Consider the following 20460-nt stretch of genomic DNA (forward strand, 5'->3'; position numbering starts at 1 on the left):
TCGTATGTTATTCATTTGTTGCACACTTAATGGTGAGCAGAGGCCTGGTGATGGATTAGTGGTATCCTGTTGATGCATGGTGATGCTTGGGTGATACTCTGGTGAACCATAATGATGCTTAGATTATACCGTGCTGATGAATACTGGTGTTTAGGTGATACATTGCTGATGCATGTTGATGCTAAAGTGATACATTGCTAATACATTGTAATGTTAGAGTGATGCATAGCTGATGCATAGTAATGGTTAAGTGATACATTGCTGATGCATAGTAATGGTTAAGTGATACATTGCTCATGAAGAGTAATGCTTAAGTGATACATTGCTGATGCATGATGATGCTTAAGTGATGCATTACTGATGCATGGTGATGCTTAATGATACATTGCTAATGCCTTATGATGCTAAAGTGATACATTGCTGATGCATAGTAATGATTAAGTGATACATTGCTGATGCATGGTGATGCTTAAGTGATACATTGCTGATGCTTCGTGATGCTTAATGATATATTGCTAATGCATAGTGATGCTTAATGATACATTGCTGATGCATCGTGCTGCTTAAGTGATACATTGCTGATGCATGGTGATGCCTAATTGATACATTGCTAATGCATAGTAATGCTTAAGTGATACATTGCTAATGCATAGTAATGCTGAAGTGATACATTGCTGATGAATCATGATGCTTAATGATACATTGCTAATGCATGGTGATGCTTAAGTGATACATTTCTGATGCATAGTAGTGCTTAAGTGATACATTACTGATGCATCGGGATGCTTTATGGTACATTGCTAATGCATGGTGATGCTCAAGTGATACATTGCTAATGCATGATGATGCTCAAGTGATACATTGCTGATGCATGGTGATGCTTAAGTGATACATTACTGATGCATCGGGATGCTTTATGGTACATTGCTAATGCATGGTAATGCTCAAGTGATACATTGCTAATGCATGGTGATGCTTAAGTGATACATTGCTGATGCATCGGGATGCTTTATGATACATTGCTAATGCATGGTGATGCTTTATGATACATTGCTAATGCATGGTGATGCTTTATGATACATTGCTAATGCATGGTGATGCTGAAGTGATACATTGCTGATGCATGATGATGCTTGGTTGATTTACTTGTGATTTCTAGTAATGCTTTTATACTAGCCTGCTGATGCATATCCTCATTTGGTATATAATGAGGCTATTTTAATCATATCTAATGGGGGACTGTTAGGGGTTAAGCAACAGGGTATCTCTTCACATACCATTTAAACTTCTGCAAGTTAGTACATCAAGGAAACAGCAAACAATGAGGGAATTCCAAAGTCTCACAGTATGAGAGAAGGGACTATTGAGTAGAAGGCTTTTCGGCCTCTAGGGACCTCAACAGTTAAGAGATGTGCTTGTCTGGTTAGTCGGGAGTATGTATATTGAAAAGACACAAGTGCTATGCGTTCATCAGAAGACATTTCATAAAAGTATTTGTAAAACAGACAAACGGATGCAACAATGCTTTGAATGGGTCAAAGGTTGGAGCTTAGTCAATAATGTAGGACCGATTATGTTTGAAACCTTTTCTTACCCTGTCTAAGAGTGAAAGACTAATGACAGATGCACCAGCCCAGATGTGGCAACCGTACTTCACGCATAGGCGAATTATGGCTTTGTAGATATATATAGGTTATTCTCAGGTGTGAGTAATTTTCTAGCAGGATAAAGAGAGCCCATATTCTTTGCAGCAGTCTTGTTATGCCATAAAACAAACACCCAAAACCAAGCAATAACTCCTTCAAAATAGGTATTGTATTTCTACATTAAATAGTCTAAAAAGGCTTGATATGCCGTAAAAGAGATAAAAGGAATCAATCAATAAATCATTTGCAATGAATATTTTGTTTTAATACTAAAGAACATAAAACACACACACAAATGCTGATATGCTGGACTCATCCAGACAAATCGATACATCAGTCACAACTGGTATTTTGTTTTGATATTAAATAACCATTTGCTTGGCACGTCTACAATTAGGCTGTCTTCAACGTATTTTCTTTTTATTTAAAGATTCAGGCATTTTATCAGCTGACACGCATACAAGAGATATTTCCTATTTCCCAACGATTGCTTGATTACATAATCAAATAATCTCACGTTATTTCTGAGATTAAGCGCTATTTACTTGTAAATGGTTCGTATTATTTGGCTTGTTTGGACAACTGTTCTCATCTTGAGTGTTATTTTCACAACGTTTTGGACGATGTAACCTCCGATCTTCTTCAAGCGTATCTTGTCGAAATTTGAAATCTTTCTGTCAAACTCGACGGTCTGCACAGAATTTTTGAACGGAACTCGTTTATTTAATCCATGTAGGTTGCTTGTTCTCGTTCCGTCAGTCATGACTGAGTAGATGTTTTAAGTAGCTTACAATTGTATTCTGAACGTCGCCTTCACTGACTTTTAAGCTCCAGAAGAGTGTCACTTTCAATTGAATTGTACTAAATATTTGGAAAGAAGGTACATTGGGAATACAACACTCAAGATAAGAACAGTAGTCCGAATGAGAATCTGAATAATTCAAATTATCAATATTCAAAATATTCCGAAACTTGCAATACTTGCAAATGATTCATTAATTGTGTTGGTTCATCCATTGTACGGCATATCAACACTTTTTAAGAGTTATTTAAGAAAAGTTTAATACTATTTAACTTATTAAGGCTGCAGTAATCAGTGCATGCTCATATTTGTTGTGGAAACAAAGTATTAACAATCAAATGTCATCACTAGGGCTATGACAAGAGCATAGTCTTTTCATTATTTTGACTCTCGATTATATATCAGATAATATCTTACATGTTTTTAGAAAGAGTAATGTGGTTCTCAATTGATTAACTGTGTCTAATTGTGTCGGATATATACTAGAGAGTCAAAACAATGATAAGAATATTCTCTTGTCATAGTACTAGTCATCACATATTCTATTCTTATAAATTCAGGTAATTAATAATTCAATAAAAATAAATGGAAGTAAAACGATAGAATTATTGAGTTGCACGAACAACATTACAATTAATTTCAATCATTTTTTTTTGTTCCAGCAGAGTTGTGATCGGATCTCAAGTGATAGGACGATTCCAATATATTCCCCGATTCCAACACAATTACCGATTCCGATTCTTAATAAATCCCTAAACATTTAACTATAAAGTTAACACTCTATTACCATAAAAACACATGCAAAATCTGCAGATATTTTCTTACACGAAAAAATACACATGTAGGGGATGATGTATCGATTTTAGTTTTGCTAGTAGTTTAAAATCAATAAATATTTATTACTTCGTTATTACTACGTGGAAAATTTTATTTTAAACAAAATCAAACAAACAGACAATTAAAAGAACCGTGTTGGCATCGAAAAAGAGGCACAATAGTTTGGAAATTCCTATACCGATTCCGATAACCTCCAAATGGATTCTAATTCCGATTAATTGTCTCAATGCTAATATATATATATATATATATATATATATATATATATATATATATATATACTAGCAAAACTACCTGTCGTTGACTGGGTTCAAAAATAGCCTACAAAAAATGGACTCTGATTTATGAAAGTATGATAGGTTATGAAAAGGAAGGGCTGTAAAGAGATAGCTTCGAATTCGGGGGTATCAAAACCAAAGCAAAATATGATGAAAGTAAAAATAAAATAGATAAACCCCATAATTTATTATACCATACCTGTTCACACTGAAACACTTATCACAATATTCTGTGGATCTATATTAAAAAACCTTATTAAACTTTGTGACATATTTCCATTCTATGGAGGTCAGGCACGAACGAACACCCCATAATTTTATTATACCATATTTCTTCAAACTGAAACATAATTATCAAAGTATACTTACGCAGATAGATATGAAAAGTCTTTATTAAAGTTTGTGCCTATTACCATTCTACGGAGGCCAGGTGCGAACGCAGACCCTACAATTTTATTATACCATCCCTGTTTAAGTTAAAACATGCTAATCAAAGTATTCTTATGTACATCTATATCAAAAACACTTGTAAACGTTTTTTTTTTTAATTTTTTGATTTTTTATTTCCATACTTTGTGGACCAGGCGCGAACGCAGACCCCACAATTTTAATGAACCACCGTTCTGCAGGATCAAACATACCCATTCCTGTGTCTTGATACATCTTCTATCATTATATGTAATCAGTTTTTTAAAATAATCAACCACATAGGAGCCTATTCGTGACCACACACACACACACACACACACACACACACACACACATTCAGCTTTATATTATATATATATATATATAGAGAGAGAGAGAGAGAGAGAGAGAGAAAGAGAGAGACGGACAGACAGACAGACAGACAGAGGGGGAGAATTAAACGCCAAATGGCGTTTGTAATACAGTTGTGAAGTAGATCTTATTTTTTTAAATCTTACTTGCCAATAAATATTCAGTGTGAATAGAGAAATCAAAAAGTGTGACGTCATGAGCGACATGGACAGACACCTTAAGCTCATCTCTAATCTATAATATAAATCTCATCTCTGTTTAAATGTATGTATGTCTGCCTAAAACTTTTGACAAAGGTGATGGATTTTCACGAGATCGTTATCGTTTTTAAGCTCGACAAATATCGAAAAAATGACTAAAAACATTAATTCCTTCACCCTCAACTGGGCTCTTTTCTACAAGGAGGGGTCGCTTTTCTCGCCGATATTTTTAAAGTCATTCTTCTCTTTTCGATTGACTAGCTTTAATTTAAACCTTCGCCACTTTCGCTTTTGCGACAGACGCAACGGCAAAGACGTCACTTTTTTTTTCATGTTCTTTTCCACCTTCGTGGTATGGATTCGAGCTTGCCTGCCTACTACCACTTTTTTTTTTTTTTGCTCAACACTCACCTCCAAGCACCCGGGCAATACCGGGCACTTAGGCAAGTATAAATATAAAGGGCAATTGTCTGTGAGTCAAAACCTCAATATATACAACAAACCCCAGAAAGGTATTTTTAAAATCAATGTAACCCCGCAAATATAATACCTAAAATTTAGAAAAAAGATTAATTATTTGAAAATGAGTCGGCATTTTTTCAAATTAAAAGACCTTAATCCTGGATTTAATTCGTTGTTTCTTAACTATTGTCTTTTCTTTATAAAGAAAGGAGGGTAAAAGAAACTTAGTTTTTGTAGTGCTCTAGAAGCACCCTTAATTTATATGGCGTTTTTTGTAACTATCTGAATTTCTCATATAATAAAAAGTAACTTCTCTTCTTTGGGGGATGGGTAGAAACTTCACACTATTTTACATCTTCTATTTAATTATTTACAGCCCTGGGCAACGCTGGGTAATCCTAAAAACTATAAAGGGCAATTATCTGCTGTATATGTGTATGTATATCCGACTAAATGTAAAAAATTACAAAACAAATACCCACAAATTTGGTATTTTCTTGATCGACGTTGTCCTAGATCAATAATATCCAAAATTGAGAAAAAATAAGTTCTCAGTGTTCTGGATAAAGCAGTAACCCAAAAGTTAATTTGATTTTAGTAGTGCTGTAGATGCTAGATAGAGTAAGTGTGTTCAAACACATTGTTACCCTGGATAAAGAACATCTCTGACTCTTTTTTGGTGCTGCCTGGGATCCATAATAATACTCAATTTTCTACATAAAGCAGGAAGTGAGATTACATAAAAAACAAAACAAAAAAGAATCTTTCCTAGAACGGATGGATTAGTTTTAGTAGTGATTTGGAGACACTTAATTCTGGATTTCATTCTACATTTAACTACACCCACTATTTAACTATTTTGCTTTTGTAATAGCTCCCGGCGACGCTGGATAGCCCTGCCAGTTCGATATAAGCAGTGCTCAATAATGTATTACATCTAAATGCAGAATCCATTCTAATTTTCATGCTATATGTTTTTCTCCCACAGTCTGATGGCAGAAAAAAGCGAAGGAACTTACATTGCTGAAGTATCCGTTGTTGAGATCTACAATAATGACATTCGAGATCTTCTGAGCAAGGATTGCAACCTCAAACACGATTTAGTCACTAATTCCGATGGTTCCCTCACTCTACCAACTGTGACATTCAAGTGAGTAATCTTTTTATCGTAATTAACAAACGTACACGTCTAAGGTGAGTTTGTCGAAGATTAGACACCGCGATGTGATTCTAACAAATGCTGAAATGCAAATGCTTCTTTAAAAAATTTCAATATTTTGCTATTCTCCTCTCATCGCAATTTTATTTCGCTCCTAATTTAAAAAATTTTTTTTTTATTACATTTTCACCCCAAACAAGGCAAATTGCCACTTTGGTGTAGGGGGCTACTATCAGGGGCAACAACTACTGGGGTACTATGTAGGGATTTGGGCAGCAAGATGTCGTTTCACGTTACGCTTGAACTTCTGCACGTCAGTACTGTTGGGGAAGCAGGGACCTGGAATGGAATTCCAGAGTTTAGCGGTTCTGGGGAAGAAACTATTGGAGTAAAAAGATCTTTTACATCTAGGGATCTCTACAGTGTGGGGGTGGGATTTAGCAGCCTGTCTGGTTTGTCGAGGGTGCTCACGTCGTGGGGGCACAAGTGTCTGCAGTTCGTCAGAGCATTCACCACTAAAATACTTGTAGAAAAGGATGCAACATTTCGTCGATAGGACAGAGGCTGAAGCTTAGATGCCAGTTCAGGGCCTATCAGGTTTGCGACTCTCTTTTGAACCTTGTCAAGGAGCGAGAGACTAGTAGCAGATGCACCAGACCAGATGTGACAGCAATACTCCATACATGGGCGAATGGTGGCCTTATAGAGGTACAGGATACTTTCGGGTGTTAGTAGTTTTCTAGCACGGTAGAGAGAGCCCACCTTTCTTGCAGCGGCCCTGGCAATGCCTTCAATGTAATTGTTCCAACTCATGTTTCCTGTGAACGTTAGGCCAAGGAGTTTGAAAGGTGTACTCTCAGATAAAGAGTCGTTGGCCATTGCTATAGGTGGTAGAGAGGGTTTCTTGTAATTATTGAATGAAACTAGTTTAGTCTTGGCAGCATTGAACGCGACCAACCACTTTTGTCCCCATTCCACCACAGATTGGAGGTTTTCCTCTAGTGTTTCTGCCATTTCTTTAGAAATGTGTTCATTCGTCTTCCTGTCGTGCCTGCCTTGGAGTGTAGTGTCATCAGCATATATACCCATCTCAGAGGCAATTTTGTCGGGGAGGTCATTTATGAATATCAGGAACAGTAGAGGTCCAAGGATAGAACCCTTGGGCACCCCCGCATTTATATCATATTGTTTAGATGTACGACCGTCGAGCACAACCTGGATTTTTCTCTTATCTAAGAAGGATTTAATTATGTTAAGTATTCTACCAGTGATACCGTATGTATCTAATTAGATCATTTCGCTCCTAATGTAGCTATCAATAGACGTCATATCCCTATTATGTTACCTAGCATCTTCTCTCTTTTGATGAGAAGCATTAGGCTTCAAAATACCATGGTATAAGAGTTTTACGTATGCTACATCCCTAATTCATGTATTATCCTTATTGAATAAACGAATAAATGTATATACATTACTATATATTTTATATTGTCATTTTCTTTTTGTTATAGATAATATATAAGTTCCAGAACGATTTGTTGAGCTTTGCATTATGTCGATAAGTCTCCTTAAAGAATTGATCTAATTCTTATTCTTTTAACTCCCCCATATATATATATATATATATATATATTAACCTTTCAATAAAATAAAAAGCTATAGCAAACATCTAAATGACTACTTTAAACACAGTTCCTGATTTCAAAAAAAGAAAAACTAAAAGATTCATCTGCCTTACTTTTAATGCTAGGTTTATTTATGGTGTCTTTTAAATTCAATAAAAATCCTCCTAAATTTGCTGATGAGGAGACCGTGCTTACCAAAAAAACTATATATAATTGTTCTACATAACTTCATGTATACCACAATAAAAAGCACGGATTTCCGAAACGATCGTACAGATAATTGATTTTGTTGTTGTTCCTTCTTATGAAACTGATTTTTAATTTAATTAAAATTTGATTTTTAAATTTAAAATTTTTTTAAAAATTTTTAAATTATAAATCACATTACTTAATATTGAATTTGCTCTAGGACATTTAACTATCGAGCTTATTATATATCTAAATTACAACGAGCACTTTCTATTTCCTGTATTTTAATTAAACTAGTAATTTCACTGTTACATTAAAATACACTTAGCTCTTTAGACTATTGTTCTAATCTCCTTTAAATTATATATATATATATATATATATATATATATACTAGCAAAAATACCCGTATTTTGCACAGGATTTTGCTGTATACTTGAGCATACGGCAAAGTCCCGGCCTTAACCTTTGATCTTGACCCTGAAAAAAATGGTGTGCACTATCTCTAGATTGGAGACCATCATCATGCCAGGTTTAGTCATGATCGCTCCGGTGGTGTGGTCTGTAGGAGAATATATATACATAGGCTATGACCTTCACCTTTGACCTTAACTTTGAAAAATGGTGTGCACCATCCCTAGGTGTGGTGGGGCATCATCATGCAAGGTTTGATCATGATCGGTACAGTCATGTGGGTTGTAGGAGAGTTGTACACATAGACACACACATACACACATGCACACGAACGCTACTACTTTATATATATATATATATATATATATATATATATATATATATATAATTTTGGGGGAATTAGACCTTAGATCTAGAGTTTAAAGAGCAGAGTTTACTTTAATGTATTAGTAAATATACTAATTCTATTAAAAGACAAAACAGTGCTCGTTATAATGTAGATATATAATAAGCTCGATAGATATGGATATCCTAGAGCTATTTTAATATTGAGTAAAATGATTCTTAATTTTTTAATTGAAAATCAGTTTCAAAAGTAAAAAAACAAACAAAATCAATCGTTTATACGATCGTTTCGGAAACTATGTTTTTCATTGAAATAGACAACATGTCTTGAACAATAATTTCCTAAAATTTAGATTTAAACGAAGTCTCCTCATCAGCAAAATAATGTGGTTGTGTGGGGTTTAAATATAAAATAAAATAAAGAGTAGACATATATATATATATATATATATATATATATATATATATATATATATATATATATATATATATGTCTACTCGTGTTTCAGCATCGCCTGGAAATGTAGATGAACTCAAGAAATTCTATTTTGCAAATGAAGATTAAATTTCAGTTTGATCATCGTATCTTCAATTTATATATGAAACTAGTTCACCACACCACATAATAAAATGATTCTTTATTTTTCTTTCTTTTTATTTTATTTTATTTACTGATTCAAGAAAGAGAGAAATAAACAGAAAGAAAGCGAGGGGGGCGAGATAGTTGTTGCAAACCGTTGATCCTGATTTGCAAAATGAAATTTCTTGAGCTCATTTACATCCCTTGGCAACGTCGGGATACGTGTAGGCTAGTATTTATATAAATTGTAATATCTCAGAGTAACCTCGCCTGTCTATTTAATTTTGTTGACTTTCAAACGTTAATTATTCGACATTTCCTGCATCGGCACGCGTTACATTCGGTTTTCGGTATAAAAAAAGCGAAACTCGACTCTAATCACAGGCCGAAAGCCAGTTGTCTCCAGAGAGCTAAGTAACGTTAGTTCAATGTCGACTTCGTCATATCAGACTGTAGCTTTCATTTCGCTCCTCCTAATAAACAGGGAGCGGGTTTTTAAAAACAAACAAACCGATTTATTCACCTCATTCAAAACTATCCCGCACAAAATGCTTACTGCTGAATACCTATCGCCGTCACGTCAATCAAAAACGCGTACCTGTTTTTTTTTTTTAACACTTTACTATTTTCCAACTGCGCGTCGTGAAAGCTTCGTTTTTTTTTTTTTCACGGGCACCTGTTTTTTTTCACATACCCCGAAAAACACCCGGGCAACGCCGGGTACCCCTCGCTAGTATTCTAAAAATGCAGAAATTTAAAACTGGTTGAATTCTTCTGTTGGTTTAAAACTTTTGTATCTGAGAATATTTACAAGTGTTAAGCTTGAAATGATTGAAATCAGCACCTCTTTTGATTTTAGAACATCAAGGTTGGTTAAAGCACCAAATTTTATTTTTTTTATTATATATATATATACTAGCAGTTCAGCCCAGCTTTGCTCTGGCCCTATGTACTATTCATAAATTTATGTGCATATTTATATATATATATATATATATATATATATATATATATATATATGTATTAAAAAGTTTGACCCGGTAATCTACATCTAAAATTTCAAGTGTTTAGACACCCAATTTTTTTTTTTTTACAAGGTAGTAACCACTTATCAAGGCCCGGAAGCCACTCGGGGATAAGGGTTATTGTGTGTACAATACGTTAGTGTTGGAGATTTGATAAAGTGTCTTACTTAAGGAGGCGGTTCATCAGGAATTTGTTCACATTGGACTTGAAGATATCCAGGTTGTAGTCAGGTGGGAAACAGCCAACCGGAACAGAGTTCCACAGGCGTGCACTTCTAAGAAAGAAGCTTTGTTCATGGTATCTACGTTTTGATTTTGGCACAGATAAGGAGTGGGGAAAATTTTTGACAGTGGTTTCAGCTAGGCGGGTGTTTATCATGAAAGATTGGCGAGGGGGAACCAGAGATTGGAGTTCAGACAAGCACCTGCCATGGTAGTAATGATAAAACAAAGACAGGCTTGCAACGTCTCTTCTGTGGGAGAGAGGTTGCAGGGAAGAGAAAAGGGCATCACCCACTAGGCCACAAAGCCTATTTTGTACTCTGTCAAGGCAGGATAGGCTGTTTTTAGCAGCTCCTGCCCAGATGTGGCAGCAGTACTCCATCTTTGGACGTACTTGGCTTTTATACAGATAGAGAATTGCATCAGGTGTGAGAAATCTTCAGGAGCGGTAGAAGGATCCTACCATTTTTCCAGCGATTTTGGCAACTGACTTGATGTACGTATTCCATTTCAGGTCAGGGGTAAAGGTCAAGCCCAGAAGCTTATCAAAACATGGAGCTTCCCTTAGACGAGAGCCACCTATATCAATTGATGCCAGATGGGGATCAAAGCGTTGATGATGTAAAGATAGGAGCTTGGTTTTAGATGCATTAAAAGTAACCAGCCACCTCCTCCCCCACTGTACCACATGCTCAAGATCAGAGGAGAGAGAATCTGAGTGAACTTTGTCATTTACGGCCTTTGATGTGTTGCCATAGATGGTCGTGTCATCAGCAGAGATGCCAACAAATGATTTAAGTATGTGTTTTGGGAGATCATTGATGTATATAAGGAAGAGAGTTGGGCCTAGGATGGACCCTTGAAGGACTCCAGCATTAATATTGATGGTCTCTGATTTCTGCCCATCAACTACTACTCTTATGAGCCTATCGGAGAGAAATGATTTTATGACCAAGAAAACATTTCCAATTATGCCGTAGCTGGAAATCTTGTGAAGTAGGCCCTTATGCCATACCTTATCGAAGGCCTTTGATATGTCAAGAGCAATTGCCCTAGAGAGGAAGCCTTTGTCAAGAGATTCGCTAATCCTATGAGATATAACAGTTAGCACATCTGCTGTAGATCTGGCAGAACGGAAACCATATGGATTCCAACAACTTACTCATGAAGCACAGGAGACTTATTGGTCTGTACTGAGAGGGAGAGGACTTATCACCAGAGTTTAATGTAGGCACATGGCCATGGCGATCTTGGTGGTCAGATTTAGTTAGAGTATCCTTTAGCTATGAATTCGTCAAGGGAAGTGGTCAGCCTAATGCCAGTTTCGCTTAGGAAGAATATGTCTGGTTTCATCTCCTGTAATTGGGTTTCAACCTCTGGAAGGTTGGAATGGAGACCCCTGATGTTGGAGAAGGAGACATGATAGTAGGGGTTTACGTTGGAGGATGGGGTTCTAGGTTTACACATGTTATTTTTCTGGAAGTATTTCATGTTGAGGATTGCGATTTGTGGAACAGGTCGACAGACTTGGTTAGAGCAAGACAGAGAGGGAAGGTAAGAGAGAAAAAGAGAGGAAGATTTTTTTTTCTTTTGTAGCCATGATAAGGTAAAGCCGTAACAATTACCCACTAATATGGCATCGAGAGGCCCCACTCGAAACTACTGCATGGTCCAGCGTCCATTCACCAAATGGCAATACAGCACAGCAGCCCCAGTATTTTGTACCTGCTAATAGGACGGCCTCCTTAGTGGTTAATCCAAGGTTCGGGTCCCTGACTATCAGGCGGATAACGTCAGCCCAGATGAAACGTTTACCTCCAGCACCCTTACTAGTGACATGGCCACAAGGATAGACATAGGAACAGAAAATTTCCAACATCTCAGGTTACTGTTCACAAAGTACTGTCGTCCTGGAGAGCAGCTTTTTCTTCACCCTTTGTCAGAAACATCACTCATTGGAAATGAGGACTGAGAGACAAATAAGAGGAAACGAGAGTAACGAGAACTGCCGATAATGCATCCACAATGCGTTGTCTACTCTCCATTAAAAAAAAAAAAAAAACGGGGGAGGGGGTGTAAGGACTTATTAATATTTACTTAGTATAAGTCCGTCGCTTTAATTTGAAATTTAAAATATTTGAAGATAAATTTCCCTCCCATAATTACGAATGAAAAAATGGAATAGATATAGGTTACTGTAATTTTATTTCAGAGTGTTCATTTTCTCTTCTTCCCAAGAGACACTTCAAACAAAGAAATTATGACAATTTAGCACTGAAATAAGTTTAAAGATATCGGTCCGGAGTTTCCACATGTTCATAGATTCATTAAACTGATTTCTTCTTTGCCAAAAAGGCATCTCTATCACGTTGGAAAGTTTTTCACTCACTGACACTTGTCATTCGAGTTTCGCTGCTATGGCGGAAGTGGTGGAGAATGGATTATGGTGGGAGAGATCTTTTCGTTTATATTTATAGAGAGTAAAGCATTAATCCTAAAAAAAATTTTTCTCGGGGTGAGGAGGGGTGGGGGAATATTCTAGACATTTTGCATTTAACTTCAGACTGAAATAAAATGTATTAGACAAAATTAATTCAAATAAACAGTATAATAAAGACAATTTAGCACTGAAATTGGCGGAGGAGTTTGATAGAGCAACTTTGACCTCTTGGCAGCCAAATTTTCATCCGAAACTGATTATAAAGCTTGCTGCATGTCTGAATACCTTTATGTAAAATTTCAAATGTTTAGACCCAAAATTGAATGAATAGTTTGCTAGAGACCGCAAAGGTCAAATCTTTTGAACTTTGACCCCTTGACAGCCAAATTCTCGGCCAAAACTCGATTATAAAGCTTGCTGCATGTCTGAATACACTTTATGTAAAATTTCAAATGTTTAGACCCAAAATTGAATGAATAGTTTGCTAGAGACCGCAAAGGTCAAATCTTTTGAACTTTGACCCCTTGACAGCCAAATTCTCGGCCAAAACTCGATTATAAAGCTTGCTGCATGTCTGAATACACTTTATGTAAAATTTCAAATGTTTAGACCCAAAATTGAATGAATAGTTTGCTAGAGACCGCAAAGGTCAAATCTTTTGAACTTTGACCCCTTGACAGCCAAATTCTCGGCCAAAACTCGATTATAAAGCTTGCTGCATGTCTGAATACACTTTATGTAAAATTTCAAATGTTTAGACCCAAAATTGAATGAATAGTTTGCTAGAGACCGCAAAGGTCAAATCTTTTGAACTTTGACCCCTTGACAGCCAAATTCTCGGCCAAAACTCGATTATAAAGCTTGCTGCATGTCTGAATACACTTTATGTAAAATTTCAAATGTTTAGACCCAAAATTGAATGAATAGTTTGCTAGAGACCGCAAAGGTCAAATCTTTTGAACTTTGACCCCTTGACAGCCAAATTCTCGGCCAAAACTCGATTATAAAGCTTGCTGCATGTCTGAATACACTTTATGTAAAATTTCAAATGTTTAGACCAAAAACTTGCTGAGTAATTTGGTAGAGACCGCAGAGCTCATTTTTTAAAAAACTTTGACCCCAATTTTGACCCCTTAACTTTTATTGTTTTCGGCTCAAATCAAATTAAAAAGTTTGACCCATGTCCAAGTAACCTACATTTAAAATTTCAAGTGTTTAGACTCAAAATTAGCGGAGGAGTTTGATAGAGTTTTCAAAGGTCAAATCGTTGAACTTTGACCCCTTGACTGCCAAATTTCTGGCCGTAAACCGATTAGAAAGATTTTCCGAAATCTCAATGCCCCTTATGTCAAATCTAGAGTCTGTTGACTGAAAATAGACAGAGTAATTCAGTAGGGAAATGTACACATACAGACACAAACACACAGACAGACAATTTCACTTTTATAGATATATAGATTGCGCGATGCCATTTCTTTTATTGGACGAGTAAACAATAACGTGAAAGTTAGGTATGCGTGACCGTATCAATCAACGTTAGCTAAAAATAAATCATCGTTGCTGCATATCTGGAGAAAAGACAAAAATATAAAAAAGAAAAAATACAGAAAGAAATTATTGTAATGGTTTTTTTTATACTTGATACTAATTACTAAGACATTTGCGATCTGATTTTCTTGTCAATTTACTTTTCCTCCCTTCAAAATGGCTGCCAGCCAGTTTCGAATGATAGCAGATTGGTCCAAGCAAAAACAAGAACGATGGAGGTATTATACTCTCCCACTACAAGAACTGTGTTCTGTCAGAAAGTGGGATTGAGAAATCAGCGCCGTCAAGGAGGGGTGTTCTGACCTGCAAAATGTGCTTGGACAGCTCCGTCAGCATTCCCCGGTAAGGGCGCCTCAGGCGATTAGCAATAAACTGACTCCCTTCTCAAAGAGAGAAGTCGAAGCTTGAGAGGGTAGACCTCCTAGAACTGCACAGGAACACCATTACATTGCAATCTGGGAGTTTCCCCTCTGCTTCTAAAATCTACAGAGATTAAACAAGAATGGATATTCTTAATAGTGTTAGGATGATTAATCAGAATGGGGATTCGGACAAATCGAAATATTTGAATGTATCGGATCGGTATCAGAATCGGAAAAATTTGTACCAATTTTCCGATGCCAAAACGATTCTTTTAATTATTTTCTTTATTTGATTTTGTATAAAGCTAAATCTTCCATTGCTGGTAATAATGATAAAATAATATATATTTTTTTTATTTTAAACCATCAGTGAAGCTAAAATCGATAGATTTCCCCCACAAATATATTTTTACGTTCAAGAAAATATCCATACATTTAACATGTATGTTTCTGCGGTAATCGGAGAAAAATGCAGCTTTATAGTAAAATATTTAGAGATTTATAAAGAATCGGAATCGGTAATTGTATCAGAATCGGGAAAAATATTGGAATCGTCCCATCACTAATTCTTAATATCTTGCGATGAAAATTTCATCTTGCGATGAAAATTCTATTTCAAACATGTATGCTATTTTAAAATTAAAATAGGACAGACTAAGAAAAACTCTATTTCAAATTTAAGCATGACAGACCATAGAAAATACTATTTCAAAATTAGATATGACAGACCGAAGAAAATTCTATTTCAAACTTATGTGTGACAAACCAGAAAAGATGCTATTTCAAACTTAAGCATAACAGACTAGAGAAAATGCTATTTCGTCCTTAAGTGTGACAAACCAGAGATAATGTTAGTTTATATTTAAATGTAACACACCATAGAAAATGCTAGCATGACAGACTGAAGAAAATTCTTTTTCAAACCTTAAACGTGACAGACCAGAGAAAGTCCTATTTAAAACTTAAGAATGACAAACCACAAAAAGTGCTATTTCAAACCTAAGCCTGACAGACCAGATGAAATGCTATTCATACTTAAATTTGACAAACTGAATGAAATGTTATTTAAAACTTAAGTGTGACAAACTAGAGAAAATGTTATTTCAAACGTAAGCATGATAAACGAGAGTAAATTGCATTTAAAAAAATAATCCCAACATTTTCAATTTTTAGTTTCAAAGCTTTTGTCCTCACTGTTCTTATCCAAGTCTTCAATTGTCTGCTTCTGTGCTTTCTCCAGCCAGCGGGTGTGATTGGAGCTACCAACTTGGAGATAAATTATTCTCCAGGGCATAAAAGAATGTGACCAAACCAACAAAGTTTCCTTTTTAAGAAGAATCACTGTGATGTTGTTGGTGTTGTTTTTTGCATAAATGATGTGGTTTAGGAAAAGACAAATGTATAGGATGCTGCGAAACATCAACACCTCTAAAGCATGATCTTATCCTTGCTATGATATTGAAGGCCCTCTCCAAATTTTACCAAAACTTAATTGTAGTGTAAAACCTGACCTGCAAAAATTATTATCCTATCAGTCTTCTGTTCTTTGCTAAAATCTTTGGATCACTAATCATTCTAGCAGTAGTCCACCTCTTTAATGCTAAACTTGTTTTTAACCAGCAGTATGAATCACGTTGATATACTGGTTCTCGTCAGATCACCCAAGTTAAGCAACGTTGAGTCTGGCCAATATCAGTTGAGTGACCATTTGGGAAGGTGAGGCACTGTATGTACCGTGAAGTAAAATACCAGGTGTATAAACTGATGCAGTCTATCCTTCTCTCAAGGGTAGATGGGACTCTCTTAAGCTGTGGTAAGCACCCCCATCTAGTGATAGTGTCACAATAAAAATACCTTTGATAGTGTTATGGGGTTAAATGGTAATAAACGAAGCAACACAGGATTTTTAGGAACAAACATGTATTCACATAAATTACAGGCAAAGTGAGTTGAGTATATCCATTCCTCAACGGTAGGACGTTTGCACACGTCCAGCTTGGTCCCGTGCCAATCAGACTGCCGGGCACTGGTATTCGATGCCGAAAGTGACGTCAGCAACGGAAGTGACGTCATGAGATAGTCCATTAATCCCATGGAGGGGCGCCTCCAACACCCCTCTCCCAAGCTGTCAGTACCTCTTCCTTTTAGGGTTTACCATCAATGGCTCGGTAAACTTTCTCTTACGGAACGACCGCCGTAGTTCAGGTGTTGGTTGAGGAGGTTCAAGATCAAAAGTTTCAAAGACAGTGCCTATCGGCTCATCTTCCAATGGTAGACTGTCGCTGGTTTCAACTAATCGACATCTTCTTAGTTGGTTCTGGTGACGTTTGTGGGTAGATGTTGGTCCTTGGATGATACATACCATGTCACGACTCTCTTAGTAATTGTACCCACCTCCCAGAATGATGTGTTGTTTTTATAACTTTTGAGAAACACTCTTTCACCTGGTATGAAACGTTTACTGGGTACATAAGTGGTTACTAGTGGCCTTGACTGTTTGGGTAAGAGCTTGTCAAAAATAGATCTCACTTTCCGTGCAAACATCGTTTCTGCAGGTGAAACTGCTGTTGGTGTGTTCGGGTTGGATGTAATCCTATACACGTATAGGAATTGTTGGCTTGTAAAATTCATTTGGCGCTGGCTTTGTAGTTTCAGTTTTTTTGCCTCTTTTGACAGATTCCATTGAAGCTTTCTTTTTCGATTTCTCTGTTGCTGCAAATGGGACTTTTCGTTTCTTCTTGAAAATGGGCGGAGTGTTTTCTTTTAGTTCGAATCTAGCTATAGCCTTTGTACATTTTCCTAGTCCTGGTGAGAATACTTCTGGAAATTCCTCTTTTAACTCGTCCTTCAGTTGTTGCTCCTCCGTAGACGAGTCTTCTACCCTATGACAAAATTTATTCATAGGTTGGTCCCACAATTTAGATCACTCTATCGAATCAGTACCGGAGAGGTTTTCGGATGTCCTATGTACATACACTTTCACTTTTTTAGTAACACCATTTAAGGTCACTGGTATCCCTCAAATTCCACTTTATCGCCTGTCACAGCTCGAGCTGATTTGTTCGTCTTCCTCATGGTTGGTTTCCTTAGCTTTTTCCATGTCTTAAGGTTAATGATGGTCAGGTCTGATCCGGAATCCAATTGTAGATGCAAAGTTTTATTTGCGATGTTAACTGTGACATATTTGCGCCGGATCTTATCCGAATCCAAGTCGAATCTAGTCTGTCGGACACTGTTCTTGAACTCGTTCTTCCTGCACTGGATCGTTTTGTGGCCCTTCCTGTCACATTCGTTGCAGTACTTATATTTGTAAAAACATTGACTCGACCAATGTTTCCCGCCGCAGTGATAGCACAAGCTTGTAGGGGATCCAAGTCTTGTGACTGGGTAGTACTTATTAGGTGTAGCCTGAGTTTTCTTACTTCCAGCTTTGCTTTTTCGGGGTGAGTATTTTTCCGGTTTGAAAGTCGTCTTTCTAATGAATGTTGTGCTTGACTCCTTGACGTATTTCCAGTTATTCCTTATGCAGACTACCCGTTGACAATCCTCAGCCAACTTCTGGAGGGTGAGGCCCTGTTCGCTCTCAAGTCTAGAGAGAACACGTTGTCTAATCTCAGCGTTTTTGGATGAGACTAGACCCTGCGCAAAAATTAAACACTTGAAGTCATCTGCCAATAAGTCAGATAGACATAAATCATTGCAGTGTGTATTTCCCACGGACACAAAGGTTAGGTAATCGTGGTCGTCGTTTTTTTTTGCAGGTTCAAGCATTTCCATATTTTATGAAAGAGCGTAGAATTCGGGCTGAACAGTTCGGATAAAAGTTTGACTGCTTCAGAAAATTCCAATTCACTCGTCTTCCTGGGGAGAATATAATCCACAAACTTGCTATGTTCTGTGGGCCCTAATTTCCTCAAAAGTAGGCGAACTTTCTTAGCGTTGCTCCACTCTTGATAACCCACAGTGAATAGGTCCTCATATCTCCAATAGAAAGCATCAAACGTCCCCTCCAACTCCAGTTGGTAGTTGAACGTTTCTATAGCGTTCCATATTGTACTTTGAGAAAAAGCAAAACTGTCGTCCCTGTGTTCCGTTCTATCAAATATTTTTAATAATAGCTCTTCTTGTCTTTGTTGTTGAAGTAACATTCTCTCCTCCAACGCTTATTGCCTCTCTTGAAATTGTAACTGGAGCTGTTTATAACGTTCTTTTAAATTTTCCTCAGCTTTCTGTTGCTGGTCCATCTGAGCTTTGATTAGCTGTATTAATACTGCTTTAACGTCTTCCATCTTTTAATGGCTTTTCCAAACGCACGGAAAAAATTATTTCTCTTTTTGACTGGAGAAAATAATAAAAAAAGAAAATGTCCTTTATTTGAGTGTGTGCGTTTAAAGGAGGGAGCAATGTATCCCTTGCTTCTTGGTAAAAACCTTAGAGATAACCCAATATAAGGGTGGACAAAAAAAAGTTATTTATTTTTTTCTTCTTGCGAAACAAAACAATAAAAAAATATACTGTGATACCATACAGTTGCAAAAGAATAAAAATAATTGTGGAATTATCTGCAAATTAACCAAAATGGCTGTTTTTTTTGGGGGGGGGGTCCCCACGCGGCAAGAAAAAAAATTTTTCACTTAAAACCGACAGTTTAAAATAGAATATTTCAGAAACTCCCACTCAATGAAAATAAGTATTTTTCTTTTAGTCCAAGTAAATGGAAAAGGGAAAAAAGAAAAAAAGCATTCCTCTCTCGTTAAAATATGCATAAAGTTAGCAGCAAAAACAAAGGCAAAAAACTTTTCATTTCATTTGAAAAATATGTTCAAATTTGCATACGCCTAAACAGGTCAGAATTTTTCTCTTTTTCTTTTTTTCTTTCTTCTTTCAACAAGCCAACAAATTAATTGTTAAGCATTAACAAAATACGTTTCGCCCAGTTCTTTTCAATTCAAATATAGAGACAAAAAAGGTTAACTTACATTTGAGTCGATACTTTCCCATGTGTTCGTTTCTGTTTTTTTTTTAACGTAATTGCCAGCCAAATTCTTAGCTTGTAAATTCGCAGTTCTTTTGAAGTCAATTAGAATGCCATTCTTTTTCCTTTTTTGTGGAGTTAACTCGTGTGAAAGTCGAATCTTCGCCGCCAGTTGTTATGGTAAATGGTAATAAACGAAGCAACACAGGATTTTTAGGAACGAAACATGTATTCACATAAATTACAGGCAAAGTGAGTTGAGTATATCCATTCCCCAATGGTAGGATGTTTGCACACGTCCAGCTTGGTCGCATGCCAATCTCAGACTGCCGGGCACCGGTACTCGATACCGGAAGTGACGTCATGAGATAGTCCATTAATCCCATGGAGGGGCATTTCCAACATAGCCCTGACAAGATTTAAATCACGCTATAAACTCGTGTAGTGTGTTCCATCTCGGCTACAGCTGCACTGGATGGATGGATGGATGAATTTAGGCAAGCCCGTTTTACTGCAGATTTCCTAACGGTCGTCTAGGAACGTATATATCATACATTGGACAAGGCAGGTG

General features: G+C 36.5%; 1 protein-coding gene across 1 annotated transcript in view; it reads left to right on the forward strand.

The window, feature by feature from the left end:
• The window catches only part of LOC145247429 (kinesin-like protein KIF25), a 446897-nt gene that overhangs the window by 344217 nt on the left and 82220 nt on the right, over nt 1-20460 (forward strand). Inside the window, exon 10 of the mRNA XM_080109187.1 lies at nt 5994-6155. Within this exon, the coding sequence (XP_079965313.1) occupies nt 5994-6155 (162 nt within the window). The remainder of the gene's footprint in view (nt 1-5993; nt 6156-20460) is intronic.

Source organism: Euprymna scolopes, chromosome 25 (assembly GCF_053919585.1).
Source record: "Euprymna scolopes isolate OS-2025 chromosome 25, ASM5391958v1, whole genome shotgun sequence".
NCBI lineage: Eukaryota > Metazoa > Mollusca > Cephalopoda > Sepiida > Sepiolidae > Euprymna > Euprymna scolopes.